General features: G+C 41.5%; 1 protein-coding gene across 7 annotated transcripts; it reads left to right on the top strand.

The window, feature by feature from the left end:
* Nucleotides 1–467: 467 nt before the first annotated feature.
* LOC307216203 (uncharacterized protein) lies at nucleotides 468–16,357 on the top strand. 7 transcript variants are annotated; one of them, XM_079976173.1, is made up of 12 exons: nucleotides 468–607; nucleotides 1,629–1,675; nucleotides 1,996–2,160; nucleotides 3,784–3,901; nucleotides 4,860–4,910; nucleotides 6,468–6,545; nucleotides 7,679–7,735; nucleotides 9,335–9,394; nucleotides 10,246–10,310; nucleotides 12,763–12,782; nucleotides 13,853–13,904; nucleotides 16,055–16,357. In XM_079976173.1, exons 1-12 carry the CDS (start codon nucleotides 593–595, stop codon nucleotides 16,269–16,271), a joined length of 945 nt encoding a protein of 314 aa, XP_079832299.1. In that variant the 5' UTR covers nucleotides 468–592; the 3' UTR covers nucleotides 16,272–16,357. The 7 variants fall into 7 exon arrangements, with proteins under 7 accessions (XP_079832299.1, XP_079832300.1, XP_079832298.1 ...); XM_079976174.1 differs by having other exon boundaries at nucleotides 12,763–12,786; nucleotides 13,857–13,904; XM_079976172.1 differs by having other exon boundaries at nucleotides 12,763–12,841; nucleotides 13,853–13,908.
* Nucleotides 16,358–18,143: the final 1,786 nt, after the last annotated feature.

Raw genomic sequence — 18,143 nt, 5'->3', positions numbered from 1 at the left:
TGTTGCCATCTAGTGGTTTAAAAAGTCACAATGGGATCCTCTGAAATGTTATTTCACCTTGTGAATTAGCTGGGCCCAGGACCTCAGAGAGCTCCTGTACTTTCAAAAATTGTAAACACTGCGGCATTTAACCTCGTGCAATTTTGACCATCAAAGCACGGCAAAAAAAAGAGGGAGAAGCTGTACTTGGGCAGTTTCCCCTTTTATATGGTTTTGAAATTATTCTATATGTGAATCCAAATTATCAGTTACTTCTCAAAGCAATCCTATGAAATAATCCATTGCATATCGATTGACCCTGAAGTTAAGAAAAAGTCATTTGTCCAGTGAAACTGCAACATAGCTAGGATGTGAACATAAATTTTAATTCACCAAACAATTCCTTGCATGTAAGTCTGCATCCAGCACAGAATGCTTTCTCTTAGGAGACTGCTAAGCCCTTTGTGACATCAGAGGCTGCAGGGACACTAACCAGAGAGAGTCACACAGTCACACAGAGCACACAACACAGATAGGCTATGCATGGACTCGGCTAGGCTACAGGGCAAATCAAATTAGACATATCTGAATATATTTCTTGGCAGAGAATGACATGAGTGAAGCAAAGGTAATGTTGATGCTAATGAGCAAGGGTGGGTCTCTGCATGGCTGCTTATAGTTCTGAAGCTCTATAATAACTGTAGTTGTGATGGAGCATGGCACTGTGTGTAACCCACAGGCATTGTTGAAAGTGAGCCCTTTGGGGGAAGCATCGCAGCTCAGTGGTGGACTTCTGATTTGCATGCAGAAGGTTCTACGTTGGTGGATTGTGAGAGAGGAAACTCTGCTTTCCTTTCTCAAAGTAGGCTAAGCAGGACCCCTCCAAGAACTGGGTGGTGGTGATGGTTGTTGTGATCAGGGAAGTTTCTGCTTCTTCAACTGCTGCTGTGTGCCACTCTCTGTGTAAAGTGACAGGAAAACCCACCTGGCTGAGAAATGAGACATGCATTCTCCTTAAAGCTTATGTTGAAGCTATGATAGCAGTCACTGTAGGTAGACCTCTAAGCTAAGTAAGCTACCATTTAGGGCCTCAGATTAAGAGGAGCCTCTAAATAAAAACAACTGAATTTCAGATTTACATAACTGGTTACAAAATACAGTGGTACCTCATGTTACATACTTAATCCGTTCCGGAGGTCCATTAGTAACAGGAAACCACTCGTAACATGAGGCGCACTTTCTCTAATGGCACCTCCCACTGCTGTCGTGCCACTGGAGAGTGATTTCAGTTCGCATCTTGGGGCAAAGGTCACAGCAAGGGGCATCTACTTCCAGGTTAGCAGAGCGTATAACCCACAGCATTCGTAAGGGGGGCGGTACATAACACGAGGTACCACTGTAAAGAAAATGAGAAAAACAAGACTCTGTAACTGACAAAAATAATGTGCAAGGCATATTGTGGCTCTTTTGGAGGCTCATGGTAACAAACTACTGAGGTCATCTGAAAAAAGATTGAACTGAAAAATATCAACAGTGAACTCTGGACAACCATGCTACAAGAAAAACTGTCTGCACTAAGCATTATGTGCAATTATTTTGCTTCTGGAAGTTAAACAAAAATTCTAAAAGAATGTCATTTCTGATAGCAGATTTCTGAAGCCTTTACAGCTGTCAACATAGGAACCAAAAATGCCAGGTAAGTGTTCTTAAGTTAAGGGAAGTGGGGTCAACCGGAAGGGGAGCATGAAACAGGGTGGCAACTTACACATCACCCAAAAAATAGGATTATTTGTATACATTTGCATGTGTTAAGTTAATGGTCAGAATTCAACATCTGGAGATTCTCCAGACACACTGACCCATGCTGAGCCAATTTCAAGGGTGTGCAAGAAGCCCTGTTGCACAAATGGAAATCCTTCTGTAGGTCTTCCACTTTAACTTGAAAACATTTTCTTCTTAGATCCCAGGTTTGCAATAACTAAAGTACTGCATATTATCTTTTAATATCCCAACTAGGGACAGTTGGATAGCAGCAAAAGGAGCCTCCATCTTCCAGTCCAGGCATACAAATATATGGTTGAGAGAACAAATTAACTGCCTCATTACGGAAGGGAACAACATCAAGGCAAATATTTTGGATTTACAAGGAGCTATGAAGAACATGAAAGCTGAGCTCAAAAGGCACGTGTCAATCAGTGGAGTGTTGAGCGAATGTCTGATTTCAGCTTGGGAACAATTATTTTCCAGAAGCTTTGAAGCTTACCAAGTTTTCCCTGAAAACTTCACAAAAATATGTTGCATGCTATAAAACCACAGTGATGTGATGAGGGCAATTCTGATGGTTGGTGGGGTTTTCTCCTGGTTAACCAGGTGGTGGACCCTCCTCTGTAAAAGTCAGGTCCTGTCACACACATCTGGATTGCATCCAGCAGTGGCCTCTGTGGTGGGAAAGAGCTGCCCTCCCAACACTGATATCATTGTAGTGTAGTTATATGGGTCCCAGTGATGGTGAAAGAGCCCAATGGTCCACTCCAGGGGGAAATGACACACTTGAGCATCTTGCCCCATCATCCCCATTGGGAAAAGATGCTCTTGCATCATTTCTTGATGCAGGTTGCAGGAGCAACCCTCCTCTGGTGGCTGCTATGTATGTACTCCCCCTTTCCCGGGTTAAGTCTTTTATTTTCCTTGGAGGAGGGGAACAAGATAGCAAGCACTAAACACTCAAGGGGGACACATGCTTTGGAGGGCAAGCATTTTGGTTCTCGCCCAACACTACCTTCCTTTGAAAAGTGTCTGGGAGCTTCATTTGGTGCAAATACAGCTGCAGGAGCTAGAATGTTGACACGATTCCAGTTCTCAGTTCATTCTGATGGTTGGAGGTAGTTAGCCTTCTGAATACCAATTGCTGGAAACTGTGGGAGGGGAAAGGGCTCTTGTGCCCATGTCCCACAGGCATCTGGTTGGCCACTGGATGCTGAACTAGATGGGTCATTGGCCTGATATTATGTTCTTATTTGCCCTATACCACTTCATTGGCTCTGGATTTGTTTCCAGGGACAATTCAAAAGGCTGGCTTTGACCATAAAAACCCTAAATGTTCTTGTTGTTCTTGTTATTTATTTGATGCCTTACCTACCTTTCACTGTAAGGTCCTATTGTGGATTATATTAATTTTAAAATACAATATGAAAATCCATTTCAAACAAATTACAGTCAAAAGAATGTGAGGTGGGCTTTTGCACTAGTATTATCTGAAGGATAATACTCCCCCCCCCCCATGGCTTTCTCCCATGTGACCCAACCCTCATGGTCTGACTGTTTTGTGAAGAGCTGATCTATGCCCTACCCTGAGCTGATAGCAATATGGCAGGTGAGAGAGGGCCTTCTCAGTGGTGGCACCTGGGCTTTGGAGCCCCCTGACCTGGGAGAGTTGGATGATGTCCCTCCCCATTTCTCTGCCTTTCCTGGAGAAGCAAAACTGCTGCCGTTGCTCAGATGAGCAATTGATTAAAGCACTCTCTAAAATAAGCTTAACTCTTAGTTTCCCCTGTACTTAATTTTTTTTTTTTGGATGGTGCAACATTGTTGCTATTTTAAATGTTATTCTTAATTAAGTAATTTGTATACTTCTTTATTCATCAGTGGTTTACTGTGATAGTTAGCTGCCTTGATGGTCTTCTTTGGGGCAGAACAAGGGTACAAGGGGGGCACAAGTCTTTGAATTATTATTATTATTATTATTATTATTATTATTATTATTATTATCAACACTATCATCATCATTACCTCAACCATATACAGGATAAAGCATGCTGAAGAGAAAATAACCTATTTAGAAACAGAGATTGAAGCCACGAAGAAAAATCAGGAAGAAGAGACTGTAACAGCATCTTTAGAGGAGCAGTATCTTAAAAAGCTGGTAGGCAAAAGAAATCTTCCTGATCAGAGTTTAAAGAGTGTGTGCATGCACACACACACACACACAAAAAAAAAACACACTGCATGTCATCATTAAAGCAACAAAACCCAAAGATTTGTTGGCTAAGTGAACACTGTCTGGTGATATTATTCCATAATCATTTTTTAAAAAAGAAAAACTGTATTGGTTTTGGACATTTACTAGTATGGTATTTTCCATGGAGTCAATAGCCTCCATCAACAGCCTTCACCAAGCTGATGACTTTCAGATGTTATAGACTACAACTCATACTTCCGTGTGGCTTCGGGATGTTGTAGTCCAAAACATCTGTAAGGCACCACCTTGGTCAAGGCTGTCCTACCATGTAGGTGGCAAACCAAAAGTTTCTGTATTTCTACAGCATGAATACTTCACTTAATATAGATTCCACTTAATATAGATTAATATAGACCTCACCAGGTATAGACCTATTTGTATTCATCATGTTTCATCTGCTGTGCAAAGAATAACTTACACAAAGAATAACTTACACAAATCTGAGGGAGAGCCTTGTGAATGGGAGGCTCATTCCCTACAAATAAGGAGATTGCAAAAGCAATTGCCTGGAGGCTTTCCATATTGCCATCTGCGAACAGCTATTTATCATGTGGATCCTCTGGTGTTTCCCCACACCACTACAAAACAGGAAAGAGGGAGGACTGCAGCAGACGACACTTGCTGTTGTTATGGCATCTGCCTGGGCTAGCACAGCACAGAAAACTCATTTTGCATCAGCCCAATCAAATTCAGCAGTCCTAGAACTTAGAATTGGAGAGTTAGGACTTTGAGTTGTGTGTGACACTTTCCTGAGTGTTTTCTTTAATTTGTAATGAATTGTTGCATCCCTTCAGCTGCAGCCCAAAGAGTCGGGTATATATCAATCTTTGCAACTAACTGTGGCAATTTCTTACCCTTACAGGAGAAGGATAATGAAAATTTACACTTGAGGATCTTCATGCTTTCTGAGAAGGTACACCAATAATCAGATAGGTTTCCTCTGAATTCCATATGTGCACCATGTCCTATCTTTCCCCATGTTTGTGAATGTGCTGCAAGTGTATAATTCACAATCACTGCATCAACGTCAAGCCACTGAAAGTGAGTCGAGAGATGAAAAAAATAAACGCAGGTTGAGTAGTGGGCTGGATTTCTGATGAAGTATTCTCACCTGTAGCGGTTGGGTGGGGGTGGTGATGCTCACCTGATCTGTCACTAGTATTGCTGAGCTTCCTGGGAGGGAGTTGGGCAAGGCAGTGCAGAGGCTGGCATGGTACAAATGCACCAGAAGGAACACTGGATGTGTTTGTGCCATGCTGGTGTGTTTACACCATGCTGCCTTTCTGCCCCACGCTAGCCTGGTATGCACAGTGAAATTGGTGGCAGGAGGTCAGTTAAATGATGCTGCTTCTCCCCATTGACCACTACTGATTTGCACAATTGCTATTGTCAGCTCTGCATGGGCCCACCCAACCCACATTCTCAACATACCAGTTTGGGTGCATCAACCAGTCTTGGTGTTGTGCTGGTCCTGAATAACTGCATCAGATTTCCACTCTGAAATGAAATGGAAATGGAAATTGACTCTGTTGCATTAGTGTTCGTTCAGTCATGTCAAAAGAATCCCGTTTTTTAAAAAAATAATGTAATACATCTATTATCTCCCTGGTGCTCATCTTTCTTTGTTGTATGCCTGTGTTGGCAGCACCAAAGCCTTTTTAAAGTAGGCATGAAACAGCATGCATATCTGAATATCTCCATTGTATGCTCCCTTGTTGTAGAAGTCAATGTTATGCTTGAAGCTCTAGGCTTTGACAGACCGCAGTCCTTTCCCCTGCATAGCTTTGCAGTTACTCTTTAATTTCTACTGGAATAAATATTAGTGTTATTTGATAGACATTGTTCCACTCAGTCGTTCTGAAACGAATGTCTAAAGCAAAGCCAAAAATGACAAAGCAGATCCATGATGGTGATTTCCCATTGCTTTTGTTTTGCTTACAAGCACCCCCACTGGGACTTAGGGACACAGGGACACAGGACACTGCCTTGCACCAAATCAGATCTTTGGCCAACCTAACTTAGTATTGCCTTCAGTGATGTCCACAGCTCTCCAGGATTCCAGGCAGAGGCCTCTCCCAGCCTTACCTGGTGATGCCAAGGATTGAACATGGGCCATTCCACATGCAAACCAGACTCCTCCATTGAGCAACTGTCCTTACCTGACTTCCTGGAAGTTGATGGATGTGGCCTAAGTGAGGGGGTTTTACCTGTTCCTCCCATGACATTGCCCCGTTGAAACTCCTTCCTCCCCACCTTGAAGCTCCTCTTAACTCAACTGAGAGAAAAGACCACTAATTAGTGAAATGAAAGAAGGAAGGAAGGAAGGTCCTTTATTAGGATCACCAGGGTCATCTCTGATTTGCCCTCTAAACACTGAGGTTGTAACAGAATAGCAAAGAAGGTTTGGGCTGGCCAGTGCATATTGGTGAGACTGAATCTGAATATTTGTGTGTTTTGTGCTCCAAACCAGAGCTCAGCATTGACTGCATCAATGAAGATCAACCAGCAGAGTTACCTGCAGCTCTGCTGCCATGTCAACAAGCTAAAAGTGAGTAAGATTATAGAACCACAACAGTAAAGTAAGGTTGGAGGAGGAAGGTTAAAAGAAGTGCCCACTGGAATTAATACAAAATACATGGGGGACAATACATGGGCAATTGAGAAAAGGAGATAGCAGTATTTGTGAAGGTAGCATATATACGGGGGAAACGAGAAGATTTCACACATCCCTGTTTTGGTCACCTCCGCATTTCCTGTTTATGTGGAACTCCAAATAGATGAAGTTCATTTGCATCACTATGCTAAAGTCTTCTGGCTCTGCACGCTAGCACCTGGGTATGACAGATACAGGGGGGCCAGTTGAAAAAGATGGCAGTCCAAAATATTGTCAGGTCATTTTCATTTTGTGCCATTGGGGATTTGGAAGATTTTGAGGATGCAATCCAAATCTCTCCCCTCGACCACAGGGCTGTGAGACCACAGCCACATATGCACCTCTGTGGTTCATGGTGGCCAAGTTGGAAGGTAGAAGGTATGTGTAGAAGATCAGTGGGCCAGCCTAGAGCTGTCACAAAAATGAGGCCCAGATTGGGTCCGATGCCATTGTGTGAGGGTAGAGAGACTGGCTTCAAATCCAAAAGATCCCATGCCTGCCCAGCCCCTCTCCACCCCACTTTGGGGCTTTTGCTGGTTACTACTAATGAGAATTCCACTGACTTCACTGCTATCTAGCAGGTGGAAGTGCTACACCAGTGGTGTGACTCTTGGGTCACTCCGTCGTCATCGGCTGGTGGAAGTCCAGCTTAGCCTGCAGAGCTGGGCATAGAGACACCTCTACCCTACCCAACCTCAGTAGGACATAAAGAGGGTTTGGATTGCTCTGTTAGTGTCCATCAGCTTTTTAGTTCAACGTGAATACTTTAAAATGACTTCATCTAAAGTAAATATATATATAAATGTGTATACTTTGCTATATATTGGCACTCACAAGGATTTCTGATGAGAGGCACAATCTGTTGAGAAGGTCTCTAGTACAAGCAACATTGACTTGTTCTCTTGGAAGGTGACCATTTCCTTTCACTGAGGATTGAATCTCCTGGCCAGAGTGGAAAATAAAAGTCTTACATGTGTTTGCTTCAGAGATGTTGCCAACTGAAAATTTGTATATTTATTTTTAATTAGAGAGAGCTCCAGGAATGCAAACTGACCTGCGGTGAGGAGGATGAAGTTTTTACAAAGGTAAACTTAATTATCATATACATAGGAGACAGGCCGAGCCAAAGTTAAGCAGTTCTGGGTTCTGTTGCTTTGGGCTAACCCTCCCGTTGAAATCAATTAGGCTGTAAGATACACAATTTTGCCTGTGGGTTTATTTATTATTTATTTTTCTGCATTCCACCTCTCCTCCAAGGAGTCCAAGGTGGGTTTCCCCCTCCCCATATTATCTGCATAACTGTTACAGTTGCTACAAATGGAATCCCTGACCTGAACCCATGTGCAAAGTAGAAAAATGTTTCAAAGCTTCACTGGAAACAGTTTTAAAATGGTTACAGATAAACAATAAAAGATACAAAATAATACCTCAAGGACCGCTTTTCCCCATATGAACTGACCTGAACCCTGTGATTATCATCTGATTAAGATTCTATGTCCTTTTAAATGTGTTTATGGGAGGGGAGTTATTTGGTGTGTGTTTTTGTTTTTATTATGTATTTTGTGCTCTCATTTTGTATTTTTGTGTTGTGAACCTCCCTGAGATCTTTGGATGAGGGGCGGTAAACAAATTAAATAAGTAAATAATAAAATAAGTAAAACGTTGCTGTTTAACAGTGAGCAATGCAATCCCGTCTTCTTTTTAGTCCTTAATACTGTTTGATATACTTTCCTCTATCTGGTCCCAGAGAGAGATCCAAAGCAACTCACTGCGGAACTTAGCCGCTGCTGTGGCTGCTGTCTCCATCAACGGACTAAGGCACTGAGTTCTTATGTTCCATCTTCCTGCTGTGAGAGCTCTCTGCTTGGCTTTCCAGTGATGAGTCATCAGTTAGCATAAAGGCTGAACGGAAAACATCCAACCTTTTCTGGCACATTTGCCAGAGTGAATCCTTCTCCCTAATGCAGACTTCTCTACTTTGCAAATGCAAATTTTAAATTGGTTTTTCAAACTTCAGTGCATACCAACATTACTTTTTATGCAAATTAAACTTATCTTTAGCGATAACAATCCTGTAATGTAGGTTAGGTTGAGAGACAGCGAGTGTCCCAATTATACCCAGTAAGCTTAATGGCTGGATTGGGATTTGACCCCTCATCTCTCAGGTCCTAGTCCAGCACTCTCTAACCACTGCACTAAACTGGCTGAAGCCACATCATCCCAAAGAAGAAATTCCCATCACTTCCTTCTCCTATCTTCAGCTGATAAAAAACTATTTGACTTTTAGAAGACATCTGAAGGCAGCCCTGTTTAGGGAAGTTGTCAACGTTTGATGTTTTATTTTGCTTTCAATATTCTGTTGGGAGCTTCCTGGGGTGGGGGGGGGAGCGTAGTAGGCAATGGAAGGTTGACATTAATCAGGCCCTCTTTCTTGTTCAATGCTCAATCCCAAATCCCAAGGCTTTCAAACTAAAAGATAAGAGGGCCAGATTGATTTTCAAGGCGAGCACCAGGCTGCTTGGCCGTGCCTAGTGGTGTCTGATCTATCCCTTGAATGTTGATGAAACACCTCAAATTGGTATGATCATACTAGGCAAAAATTGTAAGTGTTCTGACTAAAAATCCAAGGCAAGAAGCATTACAAGGATGGGGCAAAAGAAAAAAGGCATGTTCTTCTTTTCCAGATGAAACACCAAATCTGGGAACTGGAAGAGTATATACAAGAATACAAAGTGAAAATACAGGTATCTGTGTGAAATGCTTAACCATTTATGAAGTGAATAAGGAAAGCAACAGCTGCCTAATTTAGGTTCCAGCACTAAACACACTTACCAGGGAGTAACCACAACTGAGCATGGTGGGACTTACTTTTGAGTAGGAGTACAGGAAAAATTTGATTCAGTGTGTATTTAAAGCTGAATCTATTACACTCACACTTTCCAAAACAACACGCAAACCAAAACACAATTATCTTTTGAAATTCACACTTATTCAAATTTTGCAATGCAATTCTCCAGCCAATGTTTACAAAAATGCATATATTTAGGGGAAGTGTGAATAAAATATATTAGTGAAAATAGCATACAAAAATGCATCATATTCAGGAATATTGCTTGCAATAATGTGTACACTAGTGAAGGCTACATGCAACAATGTGTTGCTAGGAGAAATTCACACTAAAATGCTGATAATTTTTCATGAGAATGTTCTTTTCTTTAAAAAATTACAATTACTGTAAATTGTGGAGAACTGAATTTTATAGTTAAAAAATGAGCAACTGAGAGAACTGAAATAGACACATCCACCCCTACTGATGAGTAAACATGCATCAGAAAGTACTGCTTTGTTTGGTAATTCTGAATATTTGGATTTGGTATTTCCCCATTGGTTGTTGGGGAGGAGAGGCCATAAAATGTCAAAGCAAGGAGTGCATAACAAAGCAGATGCATAACATATGGAGGGCAGCACACCAGCTACCCATGGAATGTATACAAAATTGCTCTAGGTCTTGATCTGTGGGGATTACCAGAGATCTCTGGGGGGAGGAAGAAGAAACAGAAACTTGAAGGGGACTTGCTGATTATTTTGTTTTCAGGTTCTTCAGGACAGAGAGAAAAGCCTGCAGGATGAGCTGTCAGCTGTTGCGAAAGACAAGGTTCGGTAAGACTCCTCTATGAGTCCAATCCTTTCTGCAACCAGTGTCAGTCCTTGAAGCATGTCAGATGAATCAAAGTCATGGTAATTCTTCTAGTGAAGAGCACAGCTTTCAGCTGTAACATATGTAATACTACTGAGCCAAAGAGACAGCAAAGAATAGCTGAGGTTATTTTATGACTGCAAGCGGTCAAGGAAACAGTAGATTCATATCATTTTCCTGAGCTATATTTGATGAGGCTGTGCCAGGGGTTGACCCAGAAGGTGCAATCTACTATCCAAGGTATATATGCTGATGGAAGTGAACCTTTGCACAATGCAAAACCAATTTACTGGACCAAAGGCCAGTAAACTCATCACTCTGTTTTTATCTGGATCCATAGTTCATTCTTCACCAGATATGTTTCAAACCCAACCTTTCAAGTTTTAATCACTCTGGTTGGCCTGCTCATTCATGAATTGCTTATGTCACCTATGTAATTTCACACATACACATCACATGGTCTGGACTTAAAGTGCATTGGGCTAGGCTATGACCTCAATGTAATTATCTCTGGCCAGGCACTCTGTTTTTCTGTAACCCTGATTTTCCCTGACTCTGGACTTGTTTATTTTATGTATCTCTAATGTCCCTCAAAAGACAACAGAATTACCACAAGCGCTCCTCAAGACTGTCCCTCTATCAAACTAATTTTTCCACTTGCAATGGTGTACAGTGGTACCTCTAGTTACAAACTTAATTTGTTCCAAAGGTCTGTTCTTAACCTGAAACTGTTCTTCACTAGAGGAGTGCTTTCACTAATGGGGCCTCTTGTTGCCGCTGTGCCCCCGGCACACGGTTTCCGTTCTCATCCTGGGGCAAAGTTCTCAACTCGAGGTAACTCTTCCAGGTTAGTGGAGTTTGTAACCTGAAGCGTTTGTAACCTGAGGCGTTTGTAACTCGAGGTACCGCTATACGTCTCAGGAAAATGCCAGCAGTTTGCTTTGTGCTGATGAAACAGAATGACATCATAGAACTAATTAGAAGAGAATGCTCCTCCTTTTGTAAAAGGAAACTATATGGCTCCACAGACAGACTGCTTATGGGCCATCTTTGTGGTAATACAAGTGCTCTCAAAGTTATTCCTAATTTCCTCTTTCTTATTCTCCAGACATCCTGGCTACCTTTTAGCCATCTGGCTCTTCAGAGTTCAGTTCAGTTCAGAGCAGTTAGTAATTGATTTTATGTTTGATGAAATGGCTGCTTGAAAGTTTGATTCACTGTCAACCATGATCTGGGAAATAAATTCATAAATTAAAGGGATTCCTCATTTTCAGAAGCATTTATTATGCACTTCCACAATGGTCCTCACAGTCAAAGGGAACTGCTTCATAAAGAACCCACAGAGAATCTACATTGTATCTAAAAGAGCATTAACTTATTAGGAGTTAAATTGAAAGTGTTTTACTTTGCATTCTAAACTATTATGCATGCACTTAGCCACTAGATTTGCAAGAGAAACCTTTTTAATCTTTTTTCCTTCAGTGACTTGATGTTGGGCCAGATATTGAGCTTGAACTCCAATACCACAAACACCATATATTTGTCTGCCTTGTTAAATAATTGGGAGGAGGGGAACAATCTTTTAGTTCTAATTCATAGTCATTAAGGGGAGTTTTATCATCATGTACATATGTACTGAAAAAGGTGGGGCAATCTATCCTTTGCCACATTTTAACCATTATAACCAAACCATCCTGTTAATGTGGATGTGTTATGCTTACAATGTGATCTTCAGTCATTCTTGGATTTTGGTACATCCTGGCTCTGCATGTATCATGTGTAGTATGCTATGTCAAAATAACTTCAGGATCAATCCATTTCTAGTCAGTTTCACACGTGTTTATTCATAAACCCATTCCATCAATGTTTCCACATTAATCTCCTAATTCTTTTCAAAATAAAAGCTATGCAAATACAGAAGTGTACATAAATTCATATTTTATCACAAAACAATATTCAAGCATGTACAGTATTTTATTTCAATATAAAATATGTATTTCCAAACCTATTTTATCCTAAAATATACATATTGGTATGTTATTGGAGTGAATAACTGTATAGTAAAATTTGGTGAAATCTGAAATATAATTATGTTCTGATCTCTGCATTAGTCCCTGAGGAGCAAAGGAGGTCACTTCACTTAAAATTGTGGATGAACTGAAAATCTCCTACATCCATATGTCATATATTACATGGTTCTATCATGAAATGTTGGTTAGAAGGCTGCCAGCTCCCTCAGGGAGAGCCAGAATCTGGCTTATCCACGTGCCTTACAACATTTTCTTCTTCAAGGAACCAGAGGAAATTGTGCATTGCCCTGTTTGGGACTGCAAAGAGGACATTCCTGTAATTCAGAGAGACAGAATAGCTGCTACAAAATCTGCTAATGATCCAACCTTTTTTCAATTATTTCAGACATCAGAGCAAGTTGCCAGGCAAGTTTTTGAACCTTCACCCAAAGAGCTTGATGTATGAATTGGCCAGGGCTGAACTGGTCAGTAATCTTGATTTACCCAATAAAGAGAAAGCTATCTGGTCAGTCTTGTGAGCATGAATTTTAGTTCATCGATCAATAAACAGGAAGGTTTTGATTTTATGCTATACATAAAGTTGACACAGTTATTGCAGATGAACCCTGCAGGATCAGGCCAGCAGCGTTGGCGGCTTGGTTGCCCCTGGTGTTTGGATGTGAAGGTAGAGGGAATGCTATTTAACAGCTTCTGAAAAGAAGGAAACATGTGTTGCCTGCTATGTGGCCAATGAATGCATCATAAGCTCACATTCTACATCACTGATGCTTTGTAGTAGTTCTCTTCTTAGAAAGCCAAGAGGAATGCACTGTCCTACAAGTTCTGGCTAATCAGCCTGATCTTACGATCTCTGCAGTGGCAGCAAAGTGCTGAATCTGGTACAAGAGCTTAGCACTACTCCAAGGGAATGTTTTGTCATTTTGCTGTTGGTTTGTGACTCAATTTCAGCCTCTGTGCTGTGTTTCAATAACCCCCCTCCCAAACATAGGTGTGGCACTTTTGCTGTTTTATTAGCATACTGGTTATATACCTTTAGAATTTGAGGCAGCATGCCTCTGAGTGCCAGTGGCTGAGAAATAACAGTGGTAAGGAATCTCACTGGCCACTTTAGGAAACACAGTGCTGGACTAAATAGGCCTTTAGGTTGATTCAGAAAGGGCTATTCTTATTATATATTGCTCATCACAAGCGGTTAAAATAGCCATAGGTGCTGTTCTAACTGCTGTAGTGCAAACTTGGGCTTGCCTCACAACAGCTGGCATGGTGGGAGAAGTTTGTGGTTTTAATTTGGCGGCATGGCAACTGATAAATTGCATGGCTAGCCAGTTCCATTTTCCTCACTTCACTTTGGAGAGTCACAATTTAGAACCTTAAAACTCCCAGTAATGAACTGCTTTGAGTACCTTGTTCATTTACTACTACAAGCGTATGTGTGATGGAGGGGTAACTTTTTCCAACTATCTTTTTAACTACAGGAAGAAAAAATGCGAAGAGAAGAGAAATTTGTGAAGAAACAGCTTTGTGGTGGTAGGTTAGTGAAGAAAATGTTTACTATTTGTCACCACCTTCTCACTTTTTAAAAACACTCACCCATAAATGTATAACAATGCAGACATTTGCAGCAATAGCCTCTGGCTTGTATTTCATATAGTCATATTACTTTGGGAAATGGGAGTTTGTCCCCATTATTTATGGTGAGACTGTGTGAGACTTCTGCTTGGATTTTCATAACTCTATGATTAACTAGTTATGGTACCAAATTCCATAAAATAACCAGAATCCAGTGGTGGGTTTTACCTTCCATCCATGGCAGTACTGCCTGTTCCAAACAATGCTGGGACTTAACAAACCCAGCAAGATTCTGTTACAGGTTTGGAAACCTTCATTAACCACAAAACTGTGAAAGTACCACTGGCAAAAGGGAATAAGAGAAGAAGAAACTCCAGATGCTAAACAGAGGGCATTGAAAAGTACATATGAATGCAGACAATGCAAATAAATAACAATGACTTCTTTCCACCCATCAAGATATGTGGAAGAAATACTGATGTGTGTTTTTTCCAATGGTTGTCTAATATTGAAACTGTCCATTTTCTGATGTGGAGTAATTAATGTTAGAATTCCTGCTCCATGATTGCAGTCATGGGATTGTTGTCTATCACATGATGGTGTATGTTTTGACTCCACAGAGTGGGAAGTGACGGAGACAGAATGTTTGTGTTACTGTATTCCGTGAAGTGGGACTATTGTCCTTTGTGCTTTTTCTCTGCTGTCTGATGCTTGAGAGAGAGGGAGCCATGTTGCAGTGCTCCATGTGTGTTTATATGTAAATAAAGTAGATTAGCCAAAATGCTGAGTTGCTGAGGTCTGTTACGCAAGCTGCAAAGACTCTGCAGATCCCTAAGTGTGCCGGTGTCTGTTGGCATCGGTTGCTGTGATGTTCGGGCTGAAGAAAGCTTTTGAAGCTCCCAAACGAATGGCCAGGAGGGAGAGAACATGCCAGTTGGGCATGTGTCTCTACCAGGGTCCTCCTCAAGTGTAGGATGAGCTCCTGACAATTAATAGGTATAACAAATGAGCAAGGTACATGGAAGGTATTATTAGGTGTGACCAGCCTTGTCCACCTGGTATTCCCAGGCATGCTACTTAGCATCTTCTACAAATCAGGCCCATTCAAGGTAAAAAGAAAGACACTGTCAAACTAGGAGATGTGTACAAGCAAGCATGTAACTGGGCATGGAGGGTACAGGGATGGGTGAAGCAGCAAAGCATATTGTTCATAATCTTTGAAGCATGTTCTGAAGTACTTAACAAATATCATCTCCAACTTCCAGTGAAGAAGGCTAGGGTGAGGAATACTGACTTGCTCTAAAGTGGCCTCCCAATTTTTCTCACAGGCCCATATAAGTTCAGCACAAACAGTTGGGCCTGGTGAGCATTTAAGGTCCCCAACCCTAATCTGCAGGTTGCCATCTGATTGGATTTTATTCTGATCCTGATGTGATTTGAGGATGTATTTTAATTGATTGTCTGATTTTATGTTAATGTGTTATACATTTGATGTTAGCCGCTCTGAGCCCGGCTTCAGCTGGGGAGGGCGGGATATAAATAAATTTTATTATTATTATTATTATTATTATTATTATTATTATTCAAAGAACTTTATTATTGCAGGGATTTGAACATTATTCTGCCACATTCAAATCAAACATACTAGCCATGGAACCATACAGATAGGAAGGAATCGAATGGTCCATTGCCATGTTCATCTTAGGCTATTGTGGTATTAGATGTTTAAATAATGGTGTTTGTGTTACATTTTCCTCATCTGTAATTGGAATGCAATGTCAGCCTTGATTGGCTTGAATGTATCTTCATTTTCAGCCAAAATGAATTTATTCCAGTTAAACGCATTACAAAACCAACAATCATAATGTGCTCAAATAATACGAAAGGACCCCACAGTGGTGCTTTTAGTGTCACTTGCTAAAAACCCTTGGAGTCAATTCTCCTTCATTAAAAGCCCAAAGTTCTCTCTGGTTTGAGTGACAACCTTTCGGAAACTGCTTATGTGCTCATTTTGCCCCATCAACAGATTGTCACTTGGGACCAAGAGAGGACAATGTCACCCTGCCTTGTCTTTATAAACTGCAGGACTCTCTTTTCTTATTTCACAGGACAAAGATCACCTGGGTCTTGATAGGCTTGTGGCACTTTGCTGGTGTCCTGCTGGTGATTGTCTTGACCGTCCTGCTAGTCACCGTCTTCATCCTCACTGCCTGCCTTTCCAATCACACAGTGACAGAGGCATATCAGCGGCCTGTGTGGCAGTTCCTGGACTATTACATCCAACCATATATGCAACTCTACAGCACCGGCATCTTACCAAAGTGACCTCAGGATTGGAAGAAGCTGCCAACTAGAGAGAGCCTGTCATTATAATGTATCTCAGAGTGTGGATAAAGCTCATAACCTATCAAGGTTTTCTGGTGTGTAATGATTTGGGAGTGTAATTCCACACACACACACACACTGTACCTTACCCATCACTGGAGGCATGCTCAGTTTGTGATATGCCAAGCCAAATACAGCACAATACCCATGTAAGGGCAGGCTGTCCTGGGCGCTATAAACATCCTGGTTTTACTTCCTGTCTGGAGTATAAAAACAGAGGCAGATTAAGCACAGCACATGCAATGTTATAAATTGTATAGGCATGCATTAACAAACTACATACGATCTTCACTGGAGATCTTAGCATGCATTGTGCCAATGTGCTGTCCCATGTTTCCTCCTGTCCTTCTATTTATCTCTGTGTATAGGACAATAATGTGCTTGGTACCAATTTATCCTTCTGTCTTTTTCTTAGCCAGAGTTGGGGAGAATCAATCTGCTTCTTTTCTTGATTATGTAGAGAGGTTCACATTACAAACATGTTATGGGGAATAATGATGCCACATCTATGCCGCACCTCTTAATACAATATTTGTAACAAATAATATTAACTGAACTACTGTTGCATAATTCCTGTGCCATTATTATTTATCCATTAGGCGTAAAACGTCTAGATATCATATCATAGTATAAGTTTGCCCTGTTATGCTTGGCTGCATTAAGACGTCCTACATCCTTTAGGTGTTTTTTTGCAACAGGATCTGTCTCATGTTGAAAGCAAACATGGAAATATTCTACAACACATGAAGTTTCAGCCAGCTCTCTTCCAGAAAACACCCACTACCTACCTATACAGTGGCCAACATCTGAATAAAACCAGATTTATTTAGCTTCAGTCAGGTCCCGATATTGGAGCATCCTGGATAGTGCAAGGTTGCCAACTTTACTAGTTTGGCCAGTAAACTGTTCTGTCAGATAAACAGCACTGGGTTCAGAGGAGCCAGTAAACTTCAGATTCTGACAGGCAGCACACATGATCCAGCAGCTTCTGTCAGATTTCACCCATAAGTCATGTCACCAAGATTTGCTCTGGCTCTAGCCCCGATCCACCCCATTCATCTTGACTTTGCTCCTAAAATGGCTCTGCTCCTCAGTGGTGTGCAGTGATATTTTTAAATAGAGGGACAGTTAGGGCCAGAGACACCAACTTGCAAATGCGATGGGGGCAGTCTGTCAACGTTGCATGTGTGAGCATTGCACCTCCCTCTCTAAGCTAGACAGAAGCTTCCTTGGCTTTGGGAAGGAGGTGCCCCATACTTTAATACTCTAATTTAACAGGAACATTTTGGGAACTAGCCTAGTCCCCCTAGGCCACTGACCATATGCCACTGGTACCTTCTCACTACTGTGACATTTTTACCAAAATATGCTTTAAAATAGAGTTTTGTGGGTATCTGGGTGGAAGAATGTGGGGTATGCAGGCTGAATTATCAGGATGTGAGAGCCTGCTCACACCTAGAAAACCACCACTACCTATTCTAGCACAGGGTTGCCTCGTACCTCCTTTCCTTCTTACCACCAGTTCAGGGAGTGGCACTACAGGTCACCTTCCTCCTCTTCAGCCTCAGTTTTGCTCTTGCAGAAGAAGAGGAGCAAGTAAGATGGAGACAAAACTAGAGTGTGTTGACTCTGTCTCCCATGAGGAGATTTCACCCCTCCCATATCCAAGAATCTGCTGATTCTCCAGAGAGGAGGGGGGGTTCTGCTCTCTACTTATTCTGCTCCAGCACCACATCAAAGTGTCATTGTGTCGGGCAGAGAGACTGAGTGTTAGAGAGAGATCGTGTGTATAGATAAGGTTGCTGCTAAGAG

This window comes from Podarcis cretensis (assembly GCF_951804945.1).
Source record: "Podarcis cretensis genome assembly, chromosome: 5".
Lineage (NCBI taxonomy): Eukaryota > Metazoa > Chordata > Lepidosauria > Squamata > Lacertidae > Podarcis > Podarcis cretensis.
The sequence above is the reverse complement of the archived record's forward strand: the minus strand, read 5'-3'. Positions and strand labels throughout refer to the sequence as shown.